Raw genomic sequence first — 21,130 nt, forward strand, 5'->3', positions numbered from 1 at the left:
TAGAGCGCTTGCCTAGGAAGCGCAAGGCCCTGGGTTTGGTCCCCAGCTCCGAAAAAAAAAAAAAAAAAAAAGAACCAAAAGAAAAGAAAAGAAAAGGAAGAGAGAGAGAGAGAGAGAGAGAGAGAGAGAGAGAGAGAGAGAGAGAACTTTCTACACAAAGCATTGACCTGGGTAATTTTAACTTACTAAACATTCTGCATATATAACTTGGAAAATGGTCAATAACTATTTGGGTGGGGGGTAGGGAGTGGGAGGTTGAGGGGAAGATGGCACATGTCTTTAATCCCAGCACTGGGGAGGCAGATGCCGGAGGATTTCTGAGATCCAGGTCAGCCTGGTCTACAGAGAAGGTTCTAGGACAGTCAGGCTGATATAAGGTGACCTCATCTGATCTCAAAAAAAAAAAAAAAAAAAAAGTGTTCTTCCGTCCCTAGTCTGCGTCCAGTTGGATAATAAATACAATCTAGATATCAACTGTAGACTGTAAACTGTTTCAAAAGTGATCTGCACCATACTAGCTCTAGGAAGTCCTACAAAACCAGAGAACCCGGGGTTGGGCATTTAGCTCAGTGGTAGAGCGCTTGCCTAGGAAGCGCAAGGCCGTGGGTTCGGTCCCCAGCTCCGAAAAAAAGAAAAGAAAAAAAAAAAAAAAAACAGAGAATCCTGGCCTTAAAAACTGACCTAAGCCAATCCAGTGGATGCGATGGCTCCCTATCTCCTCAGCTGGGACTGGAGTGGAAACTTACGATTTCTTTGGAAAGTCAGTATGTCAAAGAAGGTTTCGCTGAAGCAGTCATGTGAAAGGACAGACGATGTTAAGAAGGACCCAACAGAAGGTGGACAACGCTGGGTGGTATTGGTTCACCTTACTGTTGTTTATTCGTCGTCGCTTGCCATGATTCCAGAGAGAAACGCTCTTGCTTCTGGTCGTGTTCTGGTGGCTTCTCCACGCTTCTCCAGACTCAGGCCAATTGGCAGAGTGAAGTCAGCTGATGCGTGAGTTTTGCTCAGAGACTCACGTGCTGAGGCAAGACCCGTGGGAAGGAGGGCACATGCTGTTTGGAGGGGGTATAAATAGGACCCAGTGGACAGTGACTGAGGGCTTGCATAGCTAGTTTTGCAAGGCTTCACTGGTCTTGAGTCTTTGACTTCACTGACCTTCACTTCATTGAGAGAGGCACAGCAAAGAACTTCTCCTGGCGTCCCTGCTGGTCCTGGTCAATTCTGCTGACTCGTGATGAGCTGGCTGGGGCCTGGCTGTCTCTGCTAGATTGAGCCACCACCAGCTGGTTCATGTTTGCTATCCTGACTCTACTGAACCGGACTGCTGGTGTATCCATGAAGTGTTTGCGAGTAGATCAAGCTGCCGCTGCTGACCTGTGAACCGAACTGCCGATTTCCTGACAAGGCAGATGGGAGTTGCTCCAAAGAACCATTTCTAAACAGGTCCACTTCCCCTATATCCTTTCATTTCCACTCCCTCTGGTGGGTGGTGGGCTAGAAGGGAGGATAAAGCATTCAAGAGCCTTTATTACAAATAGGGTTTCAGGGCTGAAGAGATGGTTCAGTAGTTAAGGGCACTGACTGCTCTTCCAGAGGTCCTGAGTTTAATTCCCAGCAACCATGTGGTGGCTCACAACCATCTGTAATGGGATCCAATGCCCTCTTCTGGTGTATCTGAAGACAGCTACAGTGTACTCATATGAATAAAATAAATCTTTAAAAAAAAAAAAAGAATAATTTATTTTTTATATTTTATTTTTTATTCTGTCTATGCTAACCAGTCAGACACAGAGACCCTAGGCATGATACAAACCTTGTCTCTTTCCAAATAGGAAATGGTAAAATACTTGGCTTCCACTGTCATTATCAGCCTATACAACAGCTTGTAAATGACCATTCCCTACCAAGGATTTGACAGGGACACAGAAGACAAAGCAGAAATGATGGGCCAGCCAGACTCCATCTTAAGGTGGAGGACATTTGCTATCAGGTCGGAAAGAAGTTCACGTTGTAGGACATTTGATCACATTGTGAACCCCAAGACTGTGAACTAGGAAAACCTTGTGGTGTGCCTCAGCCCTAGCACACACGTTTAATCCAAAGAGCTTTCTGTAAATGGGATTAAATAAAGTCAATGATAGGTCAAGGGGAACCTTAAGTCAAGAGGTGGAGCAAGCAACCAGCCAACAGGGAGGGACATAAGGATGTAGGAAGGAGGGCCTTTGAGTTGAAGGGTGGAGTTGACAGTGTGGAGAAGGAGAAGGAGCCTTTTCCTTCTGGAAGGTCAGCTGTGCTAACAGGCTTTCTCCACAGCGTCCTGAGTCTTCATTTGGTAAATTGAACATTTGGGTTTTTTGTTTTTTTTTTTTTTTTAAGATTTATTTATTTTATGTATGCGAGTAACTGTCACTGTCTTCAGACACACCAGGGAGGGCATCGGATTCCATTTCAGATGGTTGTGAGCCACCGTGTGGTTGCTGGGAATAGAACTCAGGACAGGCAGTGCTCTTAACCCTGAGCCACCTCTCCGGCCCCTGGGATCTTGTTTTTAAAACAGCGAGTTCCTTTCTTTTTGCTGCAAAAATCAAGTTGGCCGTACTTTCGCCTGTTTCTGGGATTTGAAATGCACCCCCGGCCCTGTGGAGTTAGCCTCATATCTTGAATACACTCTGAGAATGTAAGATGTTCTGCCAAATAATCTTAAAATGCTCAGCCAAGTTCCTACATGAAAATCTCTGAAAACACTCCCACCCTTGAGAACCCCTAATCTGGCAGTTTTGGGGAATATGTAAATCCCACCTCCCGCTGTGCTCCTCAAACCCTCACTTTAGTTAATCCCGTCTGACAGAAAATAAAGCTTGCTTTATTTGACCAAAGAATTTGAGTAATGGTCTTTACTCTTTCAGTGGGATTAACAGAGACAATAATTTTTCCTTAGTAGAAATTTTGTTTCTCCTCCCCCTTTTTAATTAGTTCTTTGAGAATTCTGTAAGAAATCACACCATGCAACAGACCTGGTGTAAAGGGGGTTTATTGGGGGATGGGAGAGGAATGAGGACCTGGGAAGGGATAGAGGCAGGTGAGTGGGCATGTAGACAGAGAGACAGTCAGACAGACAGACAGACAGACGGGAGCAAAGCAGTGAGGACAGAGAGGGAGAGAAGGAGTGCAGAGGATAGAAACCTGGGGAAGAAGGGGTCCTGTTATCCAGCTGCACACACCTGGCACACCTGGTGGTGGCAGCTGGTGATATAAGTAATTGTGAGGGCCCTGGGGGCAGGCCAGCTGGACCGCTCGTACACTAACACCAGGGATAAATAGCACTGAGGACATTTGCAAAGGCCATAGGGAAACATTATTTTATGTTTACGCAAAATTACACATACGTAAGGATTTGTGTGGGCGTGCATTTGTAATTAAGTTAGAGAATGTACCCCTAGAAGCCCTTGACTACCTAAGCAAACCCCCAGCACCAGGCATGGGAGTGCTCCTCTTGAGTTGTTGGTCAGGCTGGTCCAAAAGGCTCCTAAAACAACAGAGGTGATGGTTGCCTTTGGTTGCCTCCTGTAAGTTAAAGGGAAGTTCTGTGACCAAAACCACCATAATACACTTTGCACTGAGGACCGGAAGGCCCAAGGCTGACACCTCCTCTCTCTCTCCCTCTCCCTTTCCCTCTCCCTCTCCCTCTCCCTCTCCCTCTCCCTCTCCCTCTCCCTCTCAAGATTTATTGATTTTTATGTACATTAGTACAGTGTAGCTGTCTTCAGACACGCCAGAAAAGGGCATTGGATCCCATTATAGATGATTGTGAGCCACCATGTGGTTGCTGGGATTTGAACTCAGGACCTCAGGAAGAGCAGTCGGTGCTCTTAACCACTGAGCCATCTCTCCAGCCTGACCTCTGTTCTCTATACTCATTTGCCATATACTTACACTGCACACACACACACACACACATACACACACTCACACCTGCACACACACACTCACACACACACTCACACACACACTCACACACACACATATGCAAAAAGTAATGTTTCATAACTAGTATGTAATTTAAGAGAATTACCCTAAGCAGGAGTAATTGCTTTTAGCTGAATGTTTCCTGCTACCTGGGAATTGAGAGTGGTAGCCAGTGGGGAAACACAGAAACTTAGCATCTGACTATAAAACAAAAACCTTCATTTTATTTAATTTTTAAAAAGATGTATATTTGGCCAGGATGGTGTACACCTTAAATCCCAGAACTTGGAAAGCAGAGGCAGGTTGATCTCTCAGTTCGAGACCAGACTGGTCCACTGAGCAAGTTCCAGGACAGCCAAGACTACACAGAGGAACCCTATCTTGAAAAACAAAAAAGAACAAAACAAAACAACAACAAAAAAAAATTTTCATTACTTTTGTGAATGCACTGGGAAAAGGTACATACATGGATATGAGTGCAGTCCCCATGGAGACCAGAAGAGGGTGCTAGATCTCCCTAGAGCTGGAGTGATGGGTGACTCCTTTTTTTTTTTTTTTTTTTTTTTTTTTTTTTAAGATTTATTTATTTTATGTATGTGAGTACACTGTGGCTATCTTCAGACACACCACAAGAGGACATCGGATCTCATTACTGATGGTTGTGAGCCACCATGTGGTTGCTGGGAATTGGACCTCTAGAAGAGCAGTCAGCGCTCTTAACCGCTGAGCCACTTCTCCAGCCCGATGGGTGACTCCTAATGTAGGTTCTAGGACTCGAATTCAGATCCTCTGCAAGAACAATACATACTTCTAGCCACTGAGCTATCCCTCCAGCCCCAAACTTCAACTCTTTAATGGCTCTTGAGTGGCAGTTTTTGTAAATGTTACTCCCCTACCAGTTTTATCTCTGGACATTGAAATTTGACCCTGAGAGTTTTTAATAACCTTTAATTATAGCTAATTAGTTTAAGTTTAAACTTTTGCCTCCTCGGTCTAGTTCCATTCTAGAATAATCCTTGACATTAGGACAAACTCATTAGACCTCTGAAAATTATTTTCTTTCCCTTTTCAACCTATATTTTACCAAAAATTCATTTTGTATGTTTAATTTTTATATCTTGCTCTTACCTGATGGCTCCTTTCTTAGCATTACCAAATTTAGACAGCATTCTTTAATAACACAATTATATTATAAATGAAAACTCAAGCCAACTATGGTGGCCCAAGCCTTTAATCCCTGTACTCAGGAGGCAGAAGCAGGAGGATCTCTGTGAGTTACAGGCCAGCCAGAGCTACACATAAAATCCTGTCTCAAAAAAAAAATATATATATATATGTATATATGTATATATATATATATGTACATATATATATATATTCTGTGAATATATATATATTTCTGTGAAATCTCCTGTCCCTCTAGGCTTTATCTTTTTATTACAGGTGTTTTCTTTTTTTTCCAACTATCTTTTTTTAAAGATTTATTTATTATATATAAGTACACTGTAGCTGTCTTCAGACACACCAGAAGAGGGCATCAGATCTCATTACAGATGGCTGTGAGCCACCATGTGGTTGCTGGGAATTAAACTCGGGACCTCTGGAAGAGCAGTCAGTGCTCTTAACCTCTGAGCCATCTCTCCAGCCCATAACAGTTGTTTTTGATAGAAATTTTTCTTCTGCTTGGAGAGGAAAAGGGAAGAAGCAGCAGGTTAGACCCTATTGCTGAGGATACCACATGTTCAGGGTGGTGACCTCAAGTCAGAACTGAACTGGAAGCGCTCTCCCTCCCTGTTGGTTAGCTCATTAAGGAGATAAGACTTTTTTTTTTTTCAATGCATTTTGATATGTTTTAACTGACGTGTAATAGTTGTTTTTATTTTTGAGGCATGTTTAGCATTTTATTTGGTTTTATTTGGTTTGCTTTTGAAACAAACTCTCATGTAGCCCAGGCTAGTCTCAAACACACATTCTAGCAGAGAGAGGCTGCTGACTCTGAACTCCTCCATCCCCCACCCCCATGCCCCACCTCCCACCCCACTCCCCACCCCCGTGCAGAGTTGAAAGGCATACAACACACTTGACATAGAAATCTTGTTTTTTTGTTATGCCGTTTCTTGTAATCACGCTGTTCTCACCCAAGAGAAGGAGACCAGGACGAGTTTTTTTATGAATTTGACATTTTTTTTCTTTCTTTCTTTTTTTTTTTTCTTTTCTTTTTTTTCCGGAGCTGGGGATCAAACCCAGGGCCTTACGCTTGCTAGGCAAGCACTCTACCACTGAGCTAAATCCCCAACCCCCTGAATTTGACATTTTTATTGATCCACAGACCCGGCTGAGGATTACACACTCCTGTGACTACATGTTTAAAGAAGTGGCCCCTAGCTGAGTGAGCAGGGGCTTATAAAGGTAGCAACCACAAGTTTGGTAGGTCCCGTTGACGTAGCTGTGATGGCTGTTAGCAAGCATGACGGGATATAAGATTGAGACACAGCTGTGTAACCACGTTGTCCTATCACTGATCAGGAAGCCTTGAAGTTGCAGAAACAGCGATCGTCTGAGTGAGTTATGGAACCCGTAAAGGGCTGTACATACCTGAGAGTCAGGCTGCCCTCAAATTTAGTCTGAGGTCAGGTAGGATTGAGCAAATGGGTTTTTCTTAGTTTATATCCACAGCCCTTGAAATTTTTACTTTTATTTTTTTAATTCACTTTACATCCGGATCACAGCCCACCCTCCCTCCTCTTCTTCTTCCTGTCCCACCCTTACAAGTCCCTCCCCCTATTACCGCTTAGCCATTGAAGTTTTGACTTCAAGGCTGAGAACTGATATCTTGGCATAATCCCCTGATCGATAGCTTCCTGCCCCCCCCCCAAAAAAAAGAAAAGAAAAAAGACTACACTTCCCAGCTACCTTTGCGGGCAAGCAACGTAACTCCCTTTCAGAGAGAGAGAGAGAGAGAGAGAGAGAGAGAGAGAGAGAGAGAGAGAGAGAGAGAGAGAGAGAGAGAGAGAGAGAGAGAGAGATCCTCTCCTATACAAAGTCACAGACATCTTTTCCTGCAGGAGCTCTCTCATCCGCCCACGAGGATGGGACTATGCCCCTTTGCCATGACTAAGAGGGCTCCCGTCTCTTCAGGGTCAGATGCCTCTTTTTGCTTTCCCTCTCTTTTAAGCCGCTTCAGAAATTTTACATTGACAATCTGGTTTTCATATCATAGTTATGTGTTGTGCATTAAATACCTGCCTATGTTTGTGTGTTTCCAGGACCCTTAGCCGGGAGCAGCAGCCTGGCTCTCCTAACGTCCCCACAGTCGGCCCCCATGGAGACACGCAGAGCTCAGCCAAGGCGAGATCGCCAGCTACAGATGAAGGAAGAGCTGAAAAGCCAAGGTGAGGCTACGACAGTGGTCCAGCAGGACCATCGCAAACCTAGTCACTCTCTGCACCTTCTCTGACTTCTCATGGGCTGACCACATTAATTTTGGCTTCCCTTATGAATGCGAGCTGGCTTCCAGAAGTTCCATGGTTATAATCTTCCTCCAAGAACATCAGTAGCTTCGTGTATTTTCCTTTGTTTCCCAACAAGAGCCAGACAGATCTTTCAAAGATGCAAAATCACTCACGGAACTCTGAACTCCCAAGTACCCCTCTGTGAGTCGGTCCCTAAATGCCCTAGGAATGAAATGCAAGCCCCACCCCCACACACACCCCAGTGCTTTCCAAACCAACAATTCCTCCAGCGTGCTTTAGAAGTTCCCGCCGGCTGGTCTTTCCTCTCCTCCCTACCCTCCTGGCTTTTCTTGAGTTGGAAACTCAAGATGGAGAGACGGAATGTGTGACTTTGGGACATCAGCAAAAATGCCGCTGGTAGATCACTGCGATTGCCTCTGCGGCTAACAGAAGTGAGCTGCTCTGAGGCAGGAGACCGGACAGGAGGGAGCGGCGGGAGTGGGGATGGGGGGCACCTAACAGAAACCCCCCATACAGGTTCAGCGGCAGCTTTTGCATGCTGGTAAGAAAGCCCAACAAATGTGGGCATGGCACCCTCTGGTGGAAAAAGAAGAGGACTGAGGGAACCCCGTGCATCCTGACTCCCCTCACTGAAATCCCGGAGGTCAAAATTAATAATGGTCCCAGAATTCTGAAACTTCCAGGCAACCAGAGTAATTGTGTGAAATGTAACGTGTTTCTTTTGTTAGTAGTCCCTGTGGGTTTTTTTTTTTATTTACATCTCTTCTTATCCACTAAGATCTGTAAAGATAAAATCCTCTCTTGTTCACAGCCCTTGTTCCTATAAGAGGAGGTTGGAGCACATGGTAGGTGCTCAGTAAATTATACGGGACGCTGTTCACTGCCTTCGGCTTACACTGTTGAGTCTTCACACAAAGGAAGGAGTCTCTTAAGGACCGGGGGATGTGTCTGCCCCCACTTTGGATCAGACCCAAGATCCTAAGATCCAACATAGAGTTAGCAGCCTGCTTGCAGAACCTGTACAAGCTGCTTCCCTGAAGTAGTAAGCAAGGGGTCAGATGAAACCCGAAAGCCCTGTCTCTGATATGAAGAGATCGGGGGCACGATTTGTGGGGTACCCAAGGAGCCCCCACGGTGGGACAGGAGGAAAGAGACAGGTGGGCTGTAAGTTAGGAGCCAGCAGCAGGTTCTCCCAAAGACTCCACGTTCCTAAACTGAATGTTTTATGTTGTTTTGGTTTGTAAATCATCTATGTTTTGCCTGAAAGTACATAGGTGCACCACATAGGTCATGCACGGTGCCCATGGAGTTGAAGAGGATGGCATCCCCTGGAACTGGGATTACTGATGGTTGTAAACTGCCGTGTGGGTACTGGGACCCAAGCCTGGGTTCTCTGCAAGGCAAAAAGTGCTCACAACTGCTGAGCCATCTCCCAGTGGGCCAAACTTTTAACATACCCACGAGTTCTTCAACCCCACCAGGACTTTCATCCTTAAATCGTAGGAGGGTCAGGAAAAGAAAGCTTTCAAACAAAGGTTGTGAAAACACCTGGGAGGTAGCTGAGTGTCGTAGTGGTGGGGCAAGGAGCAAGTTCCTCCTCTCAGTAAAGAGGAAGGAAGCTTACTATCATGCAAGGTTCCCAGATGTTGGGCAAGGTGCCTGATACCAAAATGACCTGTCCCTCCACCCCGCTCCTGTGCCGACTCCCAAGAGAGCTGTGGTCTACCGCAGAAGAAATCCATTGTGTGTTTTTGTTGGGGACAGGGCCTCTTGCAGCCCCTACACTAGCAGCTCCAGATGCTATGTCAAAGACAGAACCTAGTAACACAGCAGAAATGGCTACCCTCTTAATCCGACTCTCTGGAGGTGCTAGCTGGTTGAAGACCTAGAAATCGTCAGTCCTAGTTACAACCAGGCTATGAATGCACAGAGTGGGTCCCGAGGTACTAGAAGTTAGGCAGCACGGGAGAGGCCTCCCATACAGGATCTCAAAAAGGGGAGGGGACCTAGAGTATAGGAGGTGTTGCTAACCCTACGTAAGGCATAAGGTAGGAGAGACACCAAGTCACCACGAGTGTCAGGGGTTAATTTGGTCCAGGCCTCCTTCAGTGTCTGATTCTTTTTATTTGCCCTGATCTCTGGGGTCTGTATGCACAATGTGATTTCCAATCGGTCCCCAGAACCTGTGCTAGAGATTGAGTTACCTGAGAGGTGAGTGCTGCTCCATTGTCAGAAAGAAGCAGGGTAGGCAATCCACACCTGGGCATGATGTCTTCCAGAAGCTTCTTTGCCACCACATTGGCAGTCTCCTTTGTAGGGCAGGCTTCTACCCATCCTGAAAAGGTGTCTATAGAAACTAGCAAATACTTATATCCATATGTTTCTGTATATTATTTCTGTATACTCTATTTCCCAACTAGCCCTGGCCATTGACCCCTGGCTCTGGACCCTGGAGCAGCTCCTTGACTGGGGTCTGAGGGGTTCACAGCCTGAGAGGTGGCACAGTCTGAGATCACCTGATCAGCCAAGTGTCCTAAGTCAAATATTTGTACCTTGTCCCTCACAGCTTACGGTGACCAGGTGTGAAGCTTGACGAATCTGATGGGTTAGCAAACTCCACTAGGAGGGTGCACCCTCCAGAGGTCAGCAACCATCATGTCTTCTGCAAACTCCTTGGCATTTCGTCTGATGTCATCGGTCTTCAGCCTCGGGGATGGCTGGGAGCAGCAGGTAAGAGGGGAGGTGCAGCACAGCCACCAGGATGTCAGCAGTGGAAGCTTGGGTGGCCTCCCTTTTGGCTTTATCAGCTCTCCTATTCCCTCAGGCTGTTTCTGATGTCCCTTTCTGATGCCCTGGGGCAATGAATCATGGCCACTTTGAGAGGAAGCCATGATGCCTTTTTTTTTTTTAAGATTTATTCATTTATTATATATAAGTACACTGTAACTGTCTTCAGATACACCAGAAGAGGGCATCAGATCTCTTTACAGATGGTTGTGAGCCACCATGTGGTTGCTGGGAATTGAACTCAGGACCTCTGGAAGAGCAGTCGGGGCTCTTAACCACTGAGCCATCTCTCCAGCCCGCCATGATGCCTTATTAAGCAAGTATTCCTTCCCTTTCTTTTTCTTTTTCTTTTTTTTTTTTTTTTTTTGAGCTGGGGACCGAACCCAGGGCCTTGTGCTTGCTAGGCAAGTGCTCTACCACTGAGCTAAATCCCCAACCCCTTCCTTCCCTTTCTTGATGGTTTTTCCTTCAGCAATCAATAATCCCATCTGCTGTCTGTAAATGTTAGCTATGGCTCCTTTTGCCAGTCTTAAGGCCTGGGTTAGAGCCTGGCGGCCAAAACAACTGCCCAAGAAACAGAGTCCTAGTCCATTACCACAGCCCCTGCACACGTGATTCCACTCTGGACGAAGCTGCTCCCACCTGTGAAATAGATACGTTCTGGGTCTGGCCAGGGTGTGTCAGTCAAGTCTGGCATGATGTTCTGGACGTGCCCCAGAGCTGTAGAGCAGTCATGCTGCCCGTCTGAGGATGGGTCAGGGAGCAGGGTGGCTGGGTTTAGGGCAGATGATGGGTTATATCGTATGTGAGGGGGATTCAAAAGTAGAGCCTGAAAGTGCCCCAGTCTGGCATTGGACAGCCACTGGCTGGGTGGATCCTTGAGGGTCCCCTCAATAACATGGGGGTGGTGATAGCAAGTCCCTGCCCTGTGGTTATTTGGTCAGCAGCCTTGACTAACAGGGCAGCGTCAGCCATGATCCAGAGGCAGACAAGCCGTCCTTGGGCCACCAGGTCCAGCTTCTTAGATAAATAAGCCACAGGCCTTTGGGTGAGCACTGCCTTTGCTATCCCCTTTCTCTGATCCACGTACGGATGGAAAGTTTGTGAATGTCCAGGAGAGCTCACAGCCAGTGCCTCCAACAAGGCTCTTCCTAGAAGCCATATCCATCTCAGGGGTCCATTCTAGTTTGTCTTCTTAGCCCCTGGTGGCCGTATATAACAGTTTGGCTATCTCAGTGAACCCTGGCACCCAAAGTCTACAAAACCCGGCAGATCCTGGAAATTCCCGTATTTGCCTCCGGGTTGATGGGACTGGGGTGCTAAGGATGGTTGCTTCCGGAGCATCTGACAGCACGCACTGGTCAGCCTCTCTTGAATATGTACCTCAGGTAGGTGACCGTGACAAAGCTGGGCCTTCTTAGCAGACACTTGGTAGCCAAGTCTCGTGGTCTCCTGGCGTGACTCCAAGTCAGGGGCAGGAAATACACACTGGAGCGCAGTCACTTGAGAGGGGCCCTGCTGGTGCTCTCCCAAGTCCTCATGCAGTGCCTCCCCTGAGGCAAGTGTGTCCAAGTCACTTGTTGTCCCTGTAAGCCTCTCTCCCAGTCTTGCCATTCAAAAGCAAATAGAGGCTGGCTTTGGGGTACCAGAGGCAGATGCAAAGCCATTCAGGGGCTGAAGCTTCCGATAGGTGTCAGGGGCACCTTGGTTAACAGAAGCCATGTTCACAGCTGGCAGGTGCTCTGGGCTTCTGGGTCAAAAAAGAGTGTAGGTCCTGTAGGCTTCAAAAAGTCTTTGTAGACATTTCCTGGGCTCTCATTCTTTCCGTGTCACCTGGCTCACCTTAGATGTTTGTGGGCTGCGTGGCAGCCTCTCTGAGGCCCCCCTATCAGAACCCGGTGGTGGACCCAGAGCCTCTCCCTACCTTCAACAGTGTTACAGTCCCAGCTAGGCTGAGTCCAAGGAAAGGCTGCAGCCTGGACTTAAGTGGGCAGCCCATTTGCTCCTGATGGCTCCCATGATCCTCTCTGTCCTCTGTGGTGAAGAGGACCTGGAGCAGCTGCTGAAGGTCATTCCCAGGTGGGCAGGTGAGTCAGTGTGGTTGAATCTAAAGACCTGTGAGAGTGACGGTCTTTCTAAGACCGGGAAGTCCTGTAACTTCCAACTGTAAAGATCACTACTGGTAAATGACACCCACGTCTCCCCTGAGCATCTGGGAATCCTGTAGCCCAGAGGGGTAAAGCCATGGTAGACAGAGAGGTAAAGCCATGGTAGAGTCTGGGCCAGAGTGTGAGGTGGACTCCAAGTGGAATCAGGAGAGTCAGAAGTCAGGGGGTCGGGGGCTGCTCCTCCCTTGGTCTATGCAGGAGGAGGACAGACATCTGACTCGGGAGCAGAAAGGGGGCTTGAGGAAGGCAGGGGGCCAAGGCCGACCCTCCCCGGACCATCTTACTTTATAGGTGGGCCATTCATTCCTGCAAAAGATGGTTAGTCTGCAGGCATAAACACCCAGACAAGTCTTCTGAGACTCCGCAAGAGTCCTTAAAATGGTTCAGGACCAAGCCCAGTGGGGTGATTTGTGCCAGTCCCATCCTAGGAATCAAAGAACATTTTGTACGAGAGGACGGGAAGTACAAACAGAATATACACAGACATTCCGGGAAAACAAACACAAACCAAAGGTCGCCTCAGACAGTCTTCCTCCCTGTGTGTGGGAATGCAGATGAGAACTAGAAGCTCTCCAGCTTCCAGTAGGGGGTCTAGAGCATCCTGTGCTCCCTGTCTGGGTGACAGAGGGGACAGAAGAGCACTGCCTGCCAGGGACACACCATGAATCTGAGTCCTTTTTTTTAGTTGTTTTTTTTTTTTTTTTTCCGGAGCTGGGGACCGAACCCAGGGCCTTGCACTTGAGCTAAATTTAGCTACCACTGAGCTAAATCCCCAACCCATCTGAGTCCTTCTTTACCGCCTCTTGTTCCCTCTCCTCTCGTGTCCAGGACCCCAGACGGTACACAGTAGCACATAACAGGTACTCAACAGTTGCTAGGTGACTGAACGGATGTACAGTCGTGGGGCTCTTCCCTGCTAGCTGTGTGTGTGTGTGAGAGAGAGAGAGAGAGAGAGAGAGAGAGAGAGAGAGAGACAGAGACAGAGAGAGAGAGAGAGAGAGAGAGACATACAGACAGACAGAGACACAGACAGACGGACAGACAGACAGACAGACAGACACGAGTGCAACTGATTAAGAGACCAGGAGAGGAGGTTGGATACCCTGGAGCTGGACTTACAGTCAGCCCTGAGTGCCTACTGTGGGAGCTGGGAGCAGCCCTAGGCCCCCTGCAAGCGCAGACAGTGCCCTTGAGCACTGAGCCGCCTCCCCAGCCCCTCTTCCTGTTATCTTCCCACAGAGCCCGTTACTAATATTCCCACTCCCTCCCACCACCTCCTTCCGCCTGCATTTTGCTTCCTCTCCCTTCAGTGGTCTCCCAGCATATATTCTGGCCCTGTGTGACCAAAGCTCAGACCTGACTTAGCCTGTTCTGAAGGTCATCCTCAATGCTAGTGATATTCTTACACTGTCGCTGTCTTCAGATACACCAGAAGAGGGCATCGGATCCCATTACAGATGGTTGTGAGCCACCATGTGGTTGCTGGGATTTGACCTCTGGGAGAGCAGTCAGTGCTCTTAAACCCGTCCCCACTAGTAATGTTCTTTAGTCATTTATCAGACCCTTACAGTGAATTGCAATTGCCTCACTGTTGCTGACAGCATGTGCTGCACTTATTCCAGATGATTCCACCATCAAAACCTTTACCTTGTTACACCTGAACATGCTGAACATGTATGGCCTACTATGTTCCCATGGGGACTCTATAGAACTGTGAGAGAGAAGAACCTCAAGGAACCTTAGTTTTAATATTACAAAGCAGAACTTGGGGCATGGCTCAGTGGTAGAGCCCCTGCCTAGAATCCCCCAATGAGGGGCTGGGGACATGGCTCAGTGGTAGAGCCCCTGCCTAGAACCCCCCAGTGAGGGGCTGGGGGCATGGCTCAGTGGTAGAGCCCCTGCCTAGAACCCCCCAGTGAGGGGCTGGGGGCGTGGCTCAGTGGTAGAGCCCCTGCCTAGACTCCCCCAGTGAGGGGCTGGGGGCATGGCTCAGTGGTAGAGCCCCTGCCTAGATTCCCCCAGTGAGGGGCTGGGGGCATGGCTCAGTGGTAGAGCCCTGCCTAGACTCCCCCAGTGAGGGGCTGTGTCATAGGACAGTGGTAAAGTGCTCACCTTCCAAACACAGGCCCTGAGTTCCATCTGTAGCACAACAACAACAAAAATAAATAAATAAATAAATAAATAAATAAATAAATAAATAAATAAGTGTGTGTGTGTGTGTGTGTGTGTGTGTGTGTGTGTGTGTGTATTTACTTTTGAGCAAACAGATTTACTGAAGAGAAGCAAGAAAGAACGTGAGAGGCTCCAAGGGAGGAACACCCAAAACCATTTAAAGTGAAAGCAGAGAACAAGGCTGTCTGCCCTGATTTCCCTAGTGTAGGAGGCATGGGAACGGGAATCTGGGTGGGACAGAAGCCCCGTGAAAACTGTCCACAAGCTCTGAATGAATGTGACCCTCTGCCCCCAGAGTCGCTTCTCTCCAGAGCAGAACTGCTATGGTCACCCATGCAAACCACACTACAGACAGGAGCTGACCTGAGGGCGTAGTAGTGACACACACAACACAATGTGCCAGGCACCCAAGGGCCAAACCCCAGTTCATTCTGATCAACCCTGGGGGCGTCAAACACCTTGTTACCACCTCCATACTGCAGTCAGACAAATGGGCACAGAGAGGTTCAGTCGTCAGTGTGGGCTCACACAGCAGAAAATGGCTGGAGATCCGATGCAGGCACCCTGGCTCTGATTCTGACTCTGGACAGAGAGCACTACTGCCTGCTGTTTCTTGGGTAGCAACTTCCAGTCGCCAAGCATTTTCCTCACCTGTGAAATGGGCATCAACACACTTAGCCTCCTGTCCTGCCTCGTGGGGCTGGGCATCTTCAGACTGGGACCCAGGGGATCTGCAGTCAGGTGCGGTGGCCGTGTACACCTGTACCTTCGGTACTTGGAATGTGGGATCAAGAGGATCAGGAGTTGATCTTTGGCTAAGTTGTGAGTTCAAAGTCATCCTAAGCTACATGAGATGCTTACACAGGAACACATTGTTAAAGGGCACCTTTGCCAGCCCCAGCTGGAGGAAGGAAGTTTGTGTCAAAGCCCTGGGCCCCTCACCTATGCAAGTTCCTGGTAGGTTACACAATGCCCCCACTGAGATCCAAGCCTTGGAAATTCCAGAAAACCTCTGGATGCTCCAGTCCTTTGTGCCCTTCCTCACTAGAGCCTGTCTCCCCACCTACCCCACACTCAGCAAAGCCTACATCACTGTAGCCCACCCTTGTTAACACAGGAAGCTGAGTCTGGGGTACTCTGAGACGAGGGCTGGAACGTCCCGCCCAGATGTGAAGCAAGCCCTTCCTCTGCACCCCCACCCTCCCCAGAAGATAAAGTGCACAGGGCCAGGGCCTGACTCATACACAGCCCTGACAGCCGTGTGCAGCACGTCCAGCATGTTGTTTGCCTGGGCTCTCTTCCCTGCCCTCCTGGGCCTGGCAGACTCCTGCTGTTTCGTCGTGCCCCGCAGTGAGTGGAAGGCCCTGCCATCCGAGTGCTCCAAGGGCCTGAAGAAACCAGTCCGCTACGTGGTGATCTCACACACAGCCGGCAGCTTCTGCAGTAGCCCAGACTCCTGTGAACAGCAGGCCCGCAATGTGCAGCTTTACCAAATGAAACAGCTGGGCTGGTGCGATGTAGCCTACAAGTGAGTACGGAGTGGGCTAAAGGAGGTCGACCACACCTCCTTTAGTGTTGAGTGCTTTCTCCCCTCTAAGAGGGGACAGGCTTTGCTTCACACACAAGGTGTCTGTCCCCTGCTATACTTTCATATATATATATATATATATATATATATATATATATATATATATATATATATATATATATATATATATGTCCTAAAGGTCCGAGCCTTTCTGGGACAACACCAGGGCAACTGAGCCTTGTAACAAGTCCTAGCATCAGTGGGCATAGTGCTGCCAGGGAAAGATGCTCAGGGCCCAGCTTCCTCTTCCACAAAGGCCAATGGTATTATGGCCCCTAATACCAAATACCCAGGAAACTGGCTAGCACGTGGAAGGAGCCCCAAATCTATGGGGCCGGGGGTGGGGTTGGCAGGGACCCAGAAGTCATGGTGAGGATTGAGGTCAGACAGTATCCACAGAAGATTCTGGGTGAGGGACAGGCACAGATTGACCCAGGTGTTAAGAGGCTCCCACTGTCTGGCCACAAAGGAGCTGGGGTCTGCTTCAATGGACCCTGAGGAACACAGCCATCTGTCACACCTGCTCCAGTGTCACAGGCCGGGCTGTCATGCCTGGGCCTGTCTCCAAAAGGAATATTTGAACCCTGTGACTTCTAAGGCTGAGCTAAGAGCCAAATCGCCTGCAGAATTTACTGGAAATGCTGGTTCCAGTTCATAAGCCCACCCTGCCAACGCCAGAGAGCCAGAAGCCTGAAAGGGGTCTTCAGGCCACTCCACCCAAGATTTTATCATTCTAAGGCTCCAACATCACAGTTCCTTCCCAGGATTGAAGTGGGGTGCAGGGAAGCCTGAACTGGGGCCACAGCCTTGAGCCTCTTTCCTTGCCTATGTTTAGTTTGCTTTCTTCCTTCTTTCCTTCCTTCCATCCATCCATCCATCCATCCATCCATCCATCCATCCGTGTGTGTGTGTGTGTGTGTGTGTGTGTGTGTGTGTTTCTGTGTATGTGGGTGTGTGTACACCACAGTGAAATGTCTGTACATCACGTGTGTGCAAGAGCCCTAGAGGTCAGAAGAGGGCGCTGGATCCCCTTGACGTTGAGTTACAAGTTGTGAGCCACCATGTGGGTCCTGGGAATCAAACCCAGGTCCTCTGCAAGAGCAGTAAGCACCCTTAACCACTGAGCCATCTCTCCAGCGCCTATATGAAGCTCTTGACTATGCCTATCTTATGATGGTGGCTGAGGTTGGCAGGCATCCCTGTAAAATCCACAGTGTCTCCACCTAAGGCCAGGTGGTGTGAATGTTTGGGCATCATAATGCACAGGGGATAAGGAGTCAGCCGATGGCTTCCCTGCTGGTGGACCTGGTATCTCACTAAAGTGACAGGGCTTTTGTCCCTGTGCTGAAGACAGGCTTGCTTCACATATACTGAAGTGTCCACTAGTCTTCCAGAGAGAATCTTTCATAAAAGCCAATGGCCTGCCAAGACACCAGGCTTCTTAAGTCTAGCTCTGGGTGCCCATGTCCCCATCTTGATCCAGTCTCCTGCAAGGCAGGCCTGAGCTGGCTTCCTAAGAGGCAGCCAGGGGCTTGGGTTCCAAGTTCCAGCATCCTCTGCCTCATCAGCACCTCAGAGGTTGAATCTTCTATCGCCCAACTCCAAGCTGCTGATCTAGTTCCAAGGTGCCCCATGTGGGAGCGGCTCTCAGTTGAGATTTGGCGAGTGAGTGGAATTCACAGTTCTGCCACCGGGCCAGCACTGGAGACGCAGCCTCCACCCTTGAGTCCACAATCACACTTGGGAGGACCCCAGAGTCAAGGCGGGCTGGACCAAAGCAAGCGTCCATGGACACACACTCTACACTCGTGTACTTGGCTGGGGGCAGCCACATGGCACAATGTCTGTGTGGAGGTCAGGACAACCTGCAGGAATCAGCCAGTTCACTCCTGTTGGAAGGCTGGACCCACTGGGGGCCTGCCCCAACCTTACGGGAACTGTACGGGAAGGGACACAGCATCGGATGAAGACTGAAGCCTTGATCCCTGGCCTTGTAATCTTATGATTTGTGCTATAACAAGCACTGGTTTCTTTCCTCTCTGGCTCAAGGACCTCTTGCTGGCAAAAGATCTGGGACTCATTAATTCTTCATGTACCAGAGAGAAATAAAGTCCTTTACACAGGCAAATACACACACACACACACACACACACACACACACACACATGCGCGCACACACACACACACTCTGGTGGTCAGGCCCAACCACCTGTCTCCATCAACTCCATAAGTATTTAGGCATGCCTACCTACATTCACTTACAGCTACACACGTACATACAGACAAACAGACATATACATTTTGTAGAAGAGGCTGAGCCCCAAATGCCATGCACATACATTTAGATGGAGGGAGGGAGGATGGATGGGTGGGTGGGTGGGTGGATGGATGGGTGGGTGGATGGATGGATGGGTGGGTGGATGGATGGGTGGGTGGATGGATGGGTGGGTGGGTGGGTGGATGGGTGGGTGGATGGATGGGTGGGTGGGTGGGTGGGTGGATGGGTGGCCCAGAGTTTCCCAAGCCACACTTTATTTCTTTTCTCTGACCTGTTTAATAGACAAAAGTTCTTAGAAACTTACCTCATAGATAACATGTTACACAAAGGGGGAGTTACAGAAGGATGCTGACAGTAAGTTCAAGGCAGTGTTTCATTCTGTAAGTTCAAAGCAACCGTTTCACACGGCCTGGCTTTACCACAGTGTTCACCTGTGGCTTCATCCTTGGACCTGACCTAGAATGAATGTCCTCTTCGTCACACATTTGTGCCAAGCCTACTTCTCTCTTTAGTGTAACTGAAAGCTCACTGTATTCCCCATTATGCAGCCTTTACTTACTATTCTAGGAGGAGGGCACATTCTACTCTTGATTCTAATTTTATTATATCTTTCTGGCAAAACAACTAAAACTATTTCTAACACTTTCTTCCTAGAATTATTTGAATCAAATCAGGAATTCTATAAAATCAGTAATTCACCTAAACAGCATTAATCCATAACAGCTCATCCAATCTCTAGGGCATTTACTCAGGGGGGGGGGGGGGGCTGATGCCCAGGAGTCCTCAGGCCATGTAATAGTGACAGGACAGGCATCGGCTGCAAAGCAACCCTGAGATGAAGGATTGGGACCTTGCCTCTCAGAGCTCACCCATCGCAGACCATGCAAAAACCGTGGGTCATCTCCAGGAAAGTCACCTGCTAGTCCCAGCCTCTCCTAGATGGCTCCCGACAGGTCCCAGAGACAGAACTCAGTTGTCAAGTTTAGTACGGGGCCTTTACTGGATGAGCCCTCTCACTGGCCCAAGGACAGATTTCTGAGGCGCAGAGAGAGCCCTCTGAGCCTGTGGCTTTGTGCAAGTAAGTGGCTTTCTGGTCCCTAATTGTCAGTTTAGCCTGTGGGAAGGCAGCAGTACCAACATCAGGGGGCTGATGTGGGGTGGGGTGAGTGCACAGGCATGGGGAGGCAGGAGGAGACAATAAATCCCAACCTTCCCTACAGGCGACGGTTTGCTGTGTGGTTAATGATGTGATTTCTATGACTGTGGACCCCTCTAACTCCATGTAAAATGGGGGTTGGGGAAGCTCACCAGCTGCTACAAAGATTCCTGGCAAGGAACAGCGGTGCAATAAATGGGTGTGGTTGCCGTAATACTGTAGATGAGTGAAGGATGCTGAGGCCCCTCCTACCCTTATCAAGCTCCGCCCCTCCTTCACAGCTTCCTCATTGGAGAGGATGGTCATGTCTACGAAGGCCGAGGCTGGACCATCAAGGGTGACCACACAGGGCCCATCTGGAACCCCATGTCTATCGGCATCACCTTCATGGGTGACTACTCACGTAAGTACTCAAGGCCCTGGGCTGGGGACGGTGTGGGGAGTAAAGGGGCCTACAGGCTCCGCCACCTATGCTCGTGGTCTCTGGTCCGAGAGCTCAAGTCCTGTACCTCATTCTTCTCTGGATAATGTGGTCATTTAGACTCTATGCTGGGAGTAGCTGGCCTGCACTAAATTGGGGAGGGGGGAGCCAAAAACAGCAGTATACAGGTGTAACACCAGTAGTCCTCAGGGGGAAACAAAAGGATTGTGAGCTTAAGACCCTGTCTCAATAAAATAAAACACAGTAGCACCCACAGCTCAGTGGCTGCATACTTGCCTAGCATGCACAAGGCCCCAGATCCAAAGAGCATGGTGCAGACCTTGATCTCAGGCCCTGGCAGCTGGTAACGAGATCAGTTCAAGCTGATCCCCTTCTGCAACACAAGAGTTCCAGGCCAGCCTGGGCGAGGCCCTGCCTCAAATCAACCCGTTAATTCCTTAGGCACCTAAGACATGTTTCACAGGTCACAGCTAATTGTGTGGACAAGACCCAGCCGCCTAGGAGCAGAGGAGGGCCAGGGCCAAGTGACAATCGTAACAGGCAATGCTTGCTAAGGGGCCCCTGTGCTAGGCTCCCTTTTGTGGTTTATTGAGTTAACTATTTATCTTCCACAGCCATATGGGTAGATGCCTGATTTTCTCCTCATGGATGAGGAAGCAGAGACAGAGGGCAGTTTACCCACACCCCTCTACCCTTCAAAAAAGCCCATCTAACTTTCTGCATCTCGCCCCTCCCCTTGCAGACCGGGTACCTGCAAAGCGGGCTCTCCGTGCTGCCCTAAATCTTCTGAAATGTGGGGTGTCTGAGGGCTTCCTGAGATCTAACTATGAGGTCAAAGGACATCGAGATGTGCAAAGCACTCTGTCTCCAGGTGACCAGCTCTACGAGATCATCCAAAGCTGGGACCACTACCGAGAGTGAGATCTTGAGACCTTGTGGAGTTCCCACCCTGAAATCCCTCCTACCACCTGCTGCTTCCCAGTGACCCCAATAAAGACGCAGCCCCACCATGCTCCAGAGAAGCTTGGCCACATGACCCCTTCATTACCTCTCCACACATCTCTAGTCATTCCTCCTGCTCACACCGAGCCATCCTC

The 21,130-nt window shown here is 48.9% G+C and overlaps 1 protein-coding gene and 1 long non-coding RNA gene across 2 annotated transcripts; both read left to right on the plus strand.

Annotated features, from left to right (window-relative positions):
* Positions 1-4,556: 4,556 nt before the first annotated feature.
* LOC120099776 (uncharacterized) lies at positions 4,557-8,249 on the plus strand. The gene is made up of 2 exons (XR_005498958.2): positions 4,557-7,108; positions 7,236-8,249. It is a non-coding gene; the product is annotated as an uncharacterized LOC120099776 (long non-coding RNA).
* A 7,578-nt stretch (positions 8,250-15,827) lies between these two features.
* On the plus strand, positions 15,828-21,013 carry Pglyrp1 (peptidoglycan recognition protein 1). The gene is given in 3 exon segments (NM_053373.1): positions 15,828-16,097; positions 19,873-19,994; positions 20,776-21,013. Coding segments are annotated over 3 exon segments (552 nt in total). The 5' UTR covers positions 15,828-15,846; the 3' UTR covers positions 20,955-21,013.
* Positions 21,014-21,130: the final 117 nt, after the last annotated feature.

This window comes from Rattus norvegicus, chromosome 1 (assembly GCF_036323735.1).
Source record: "Rattus norvegicus strain BN/NHsdMcwi chromosome 1, GRCr8, whole genome shotgun sequence".
NCBI classification, from domain to species: Eukaryota; Metazoa; Chordata; class Mammalia; order Rodentia; family Muridae; genus Rattus; species Rattus norvegicus.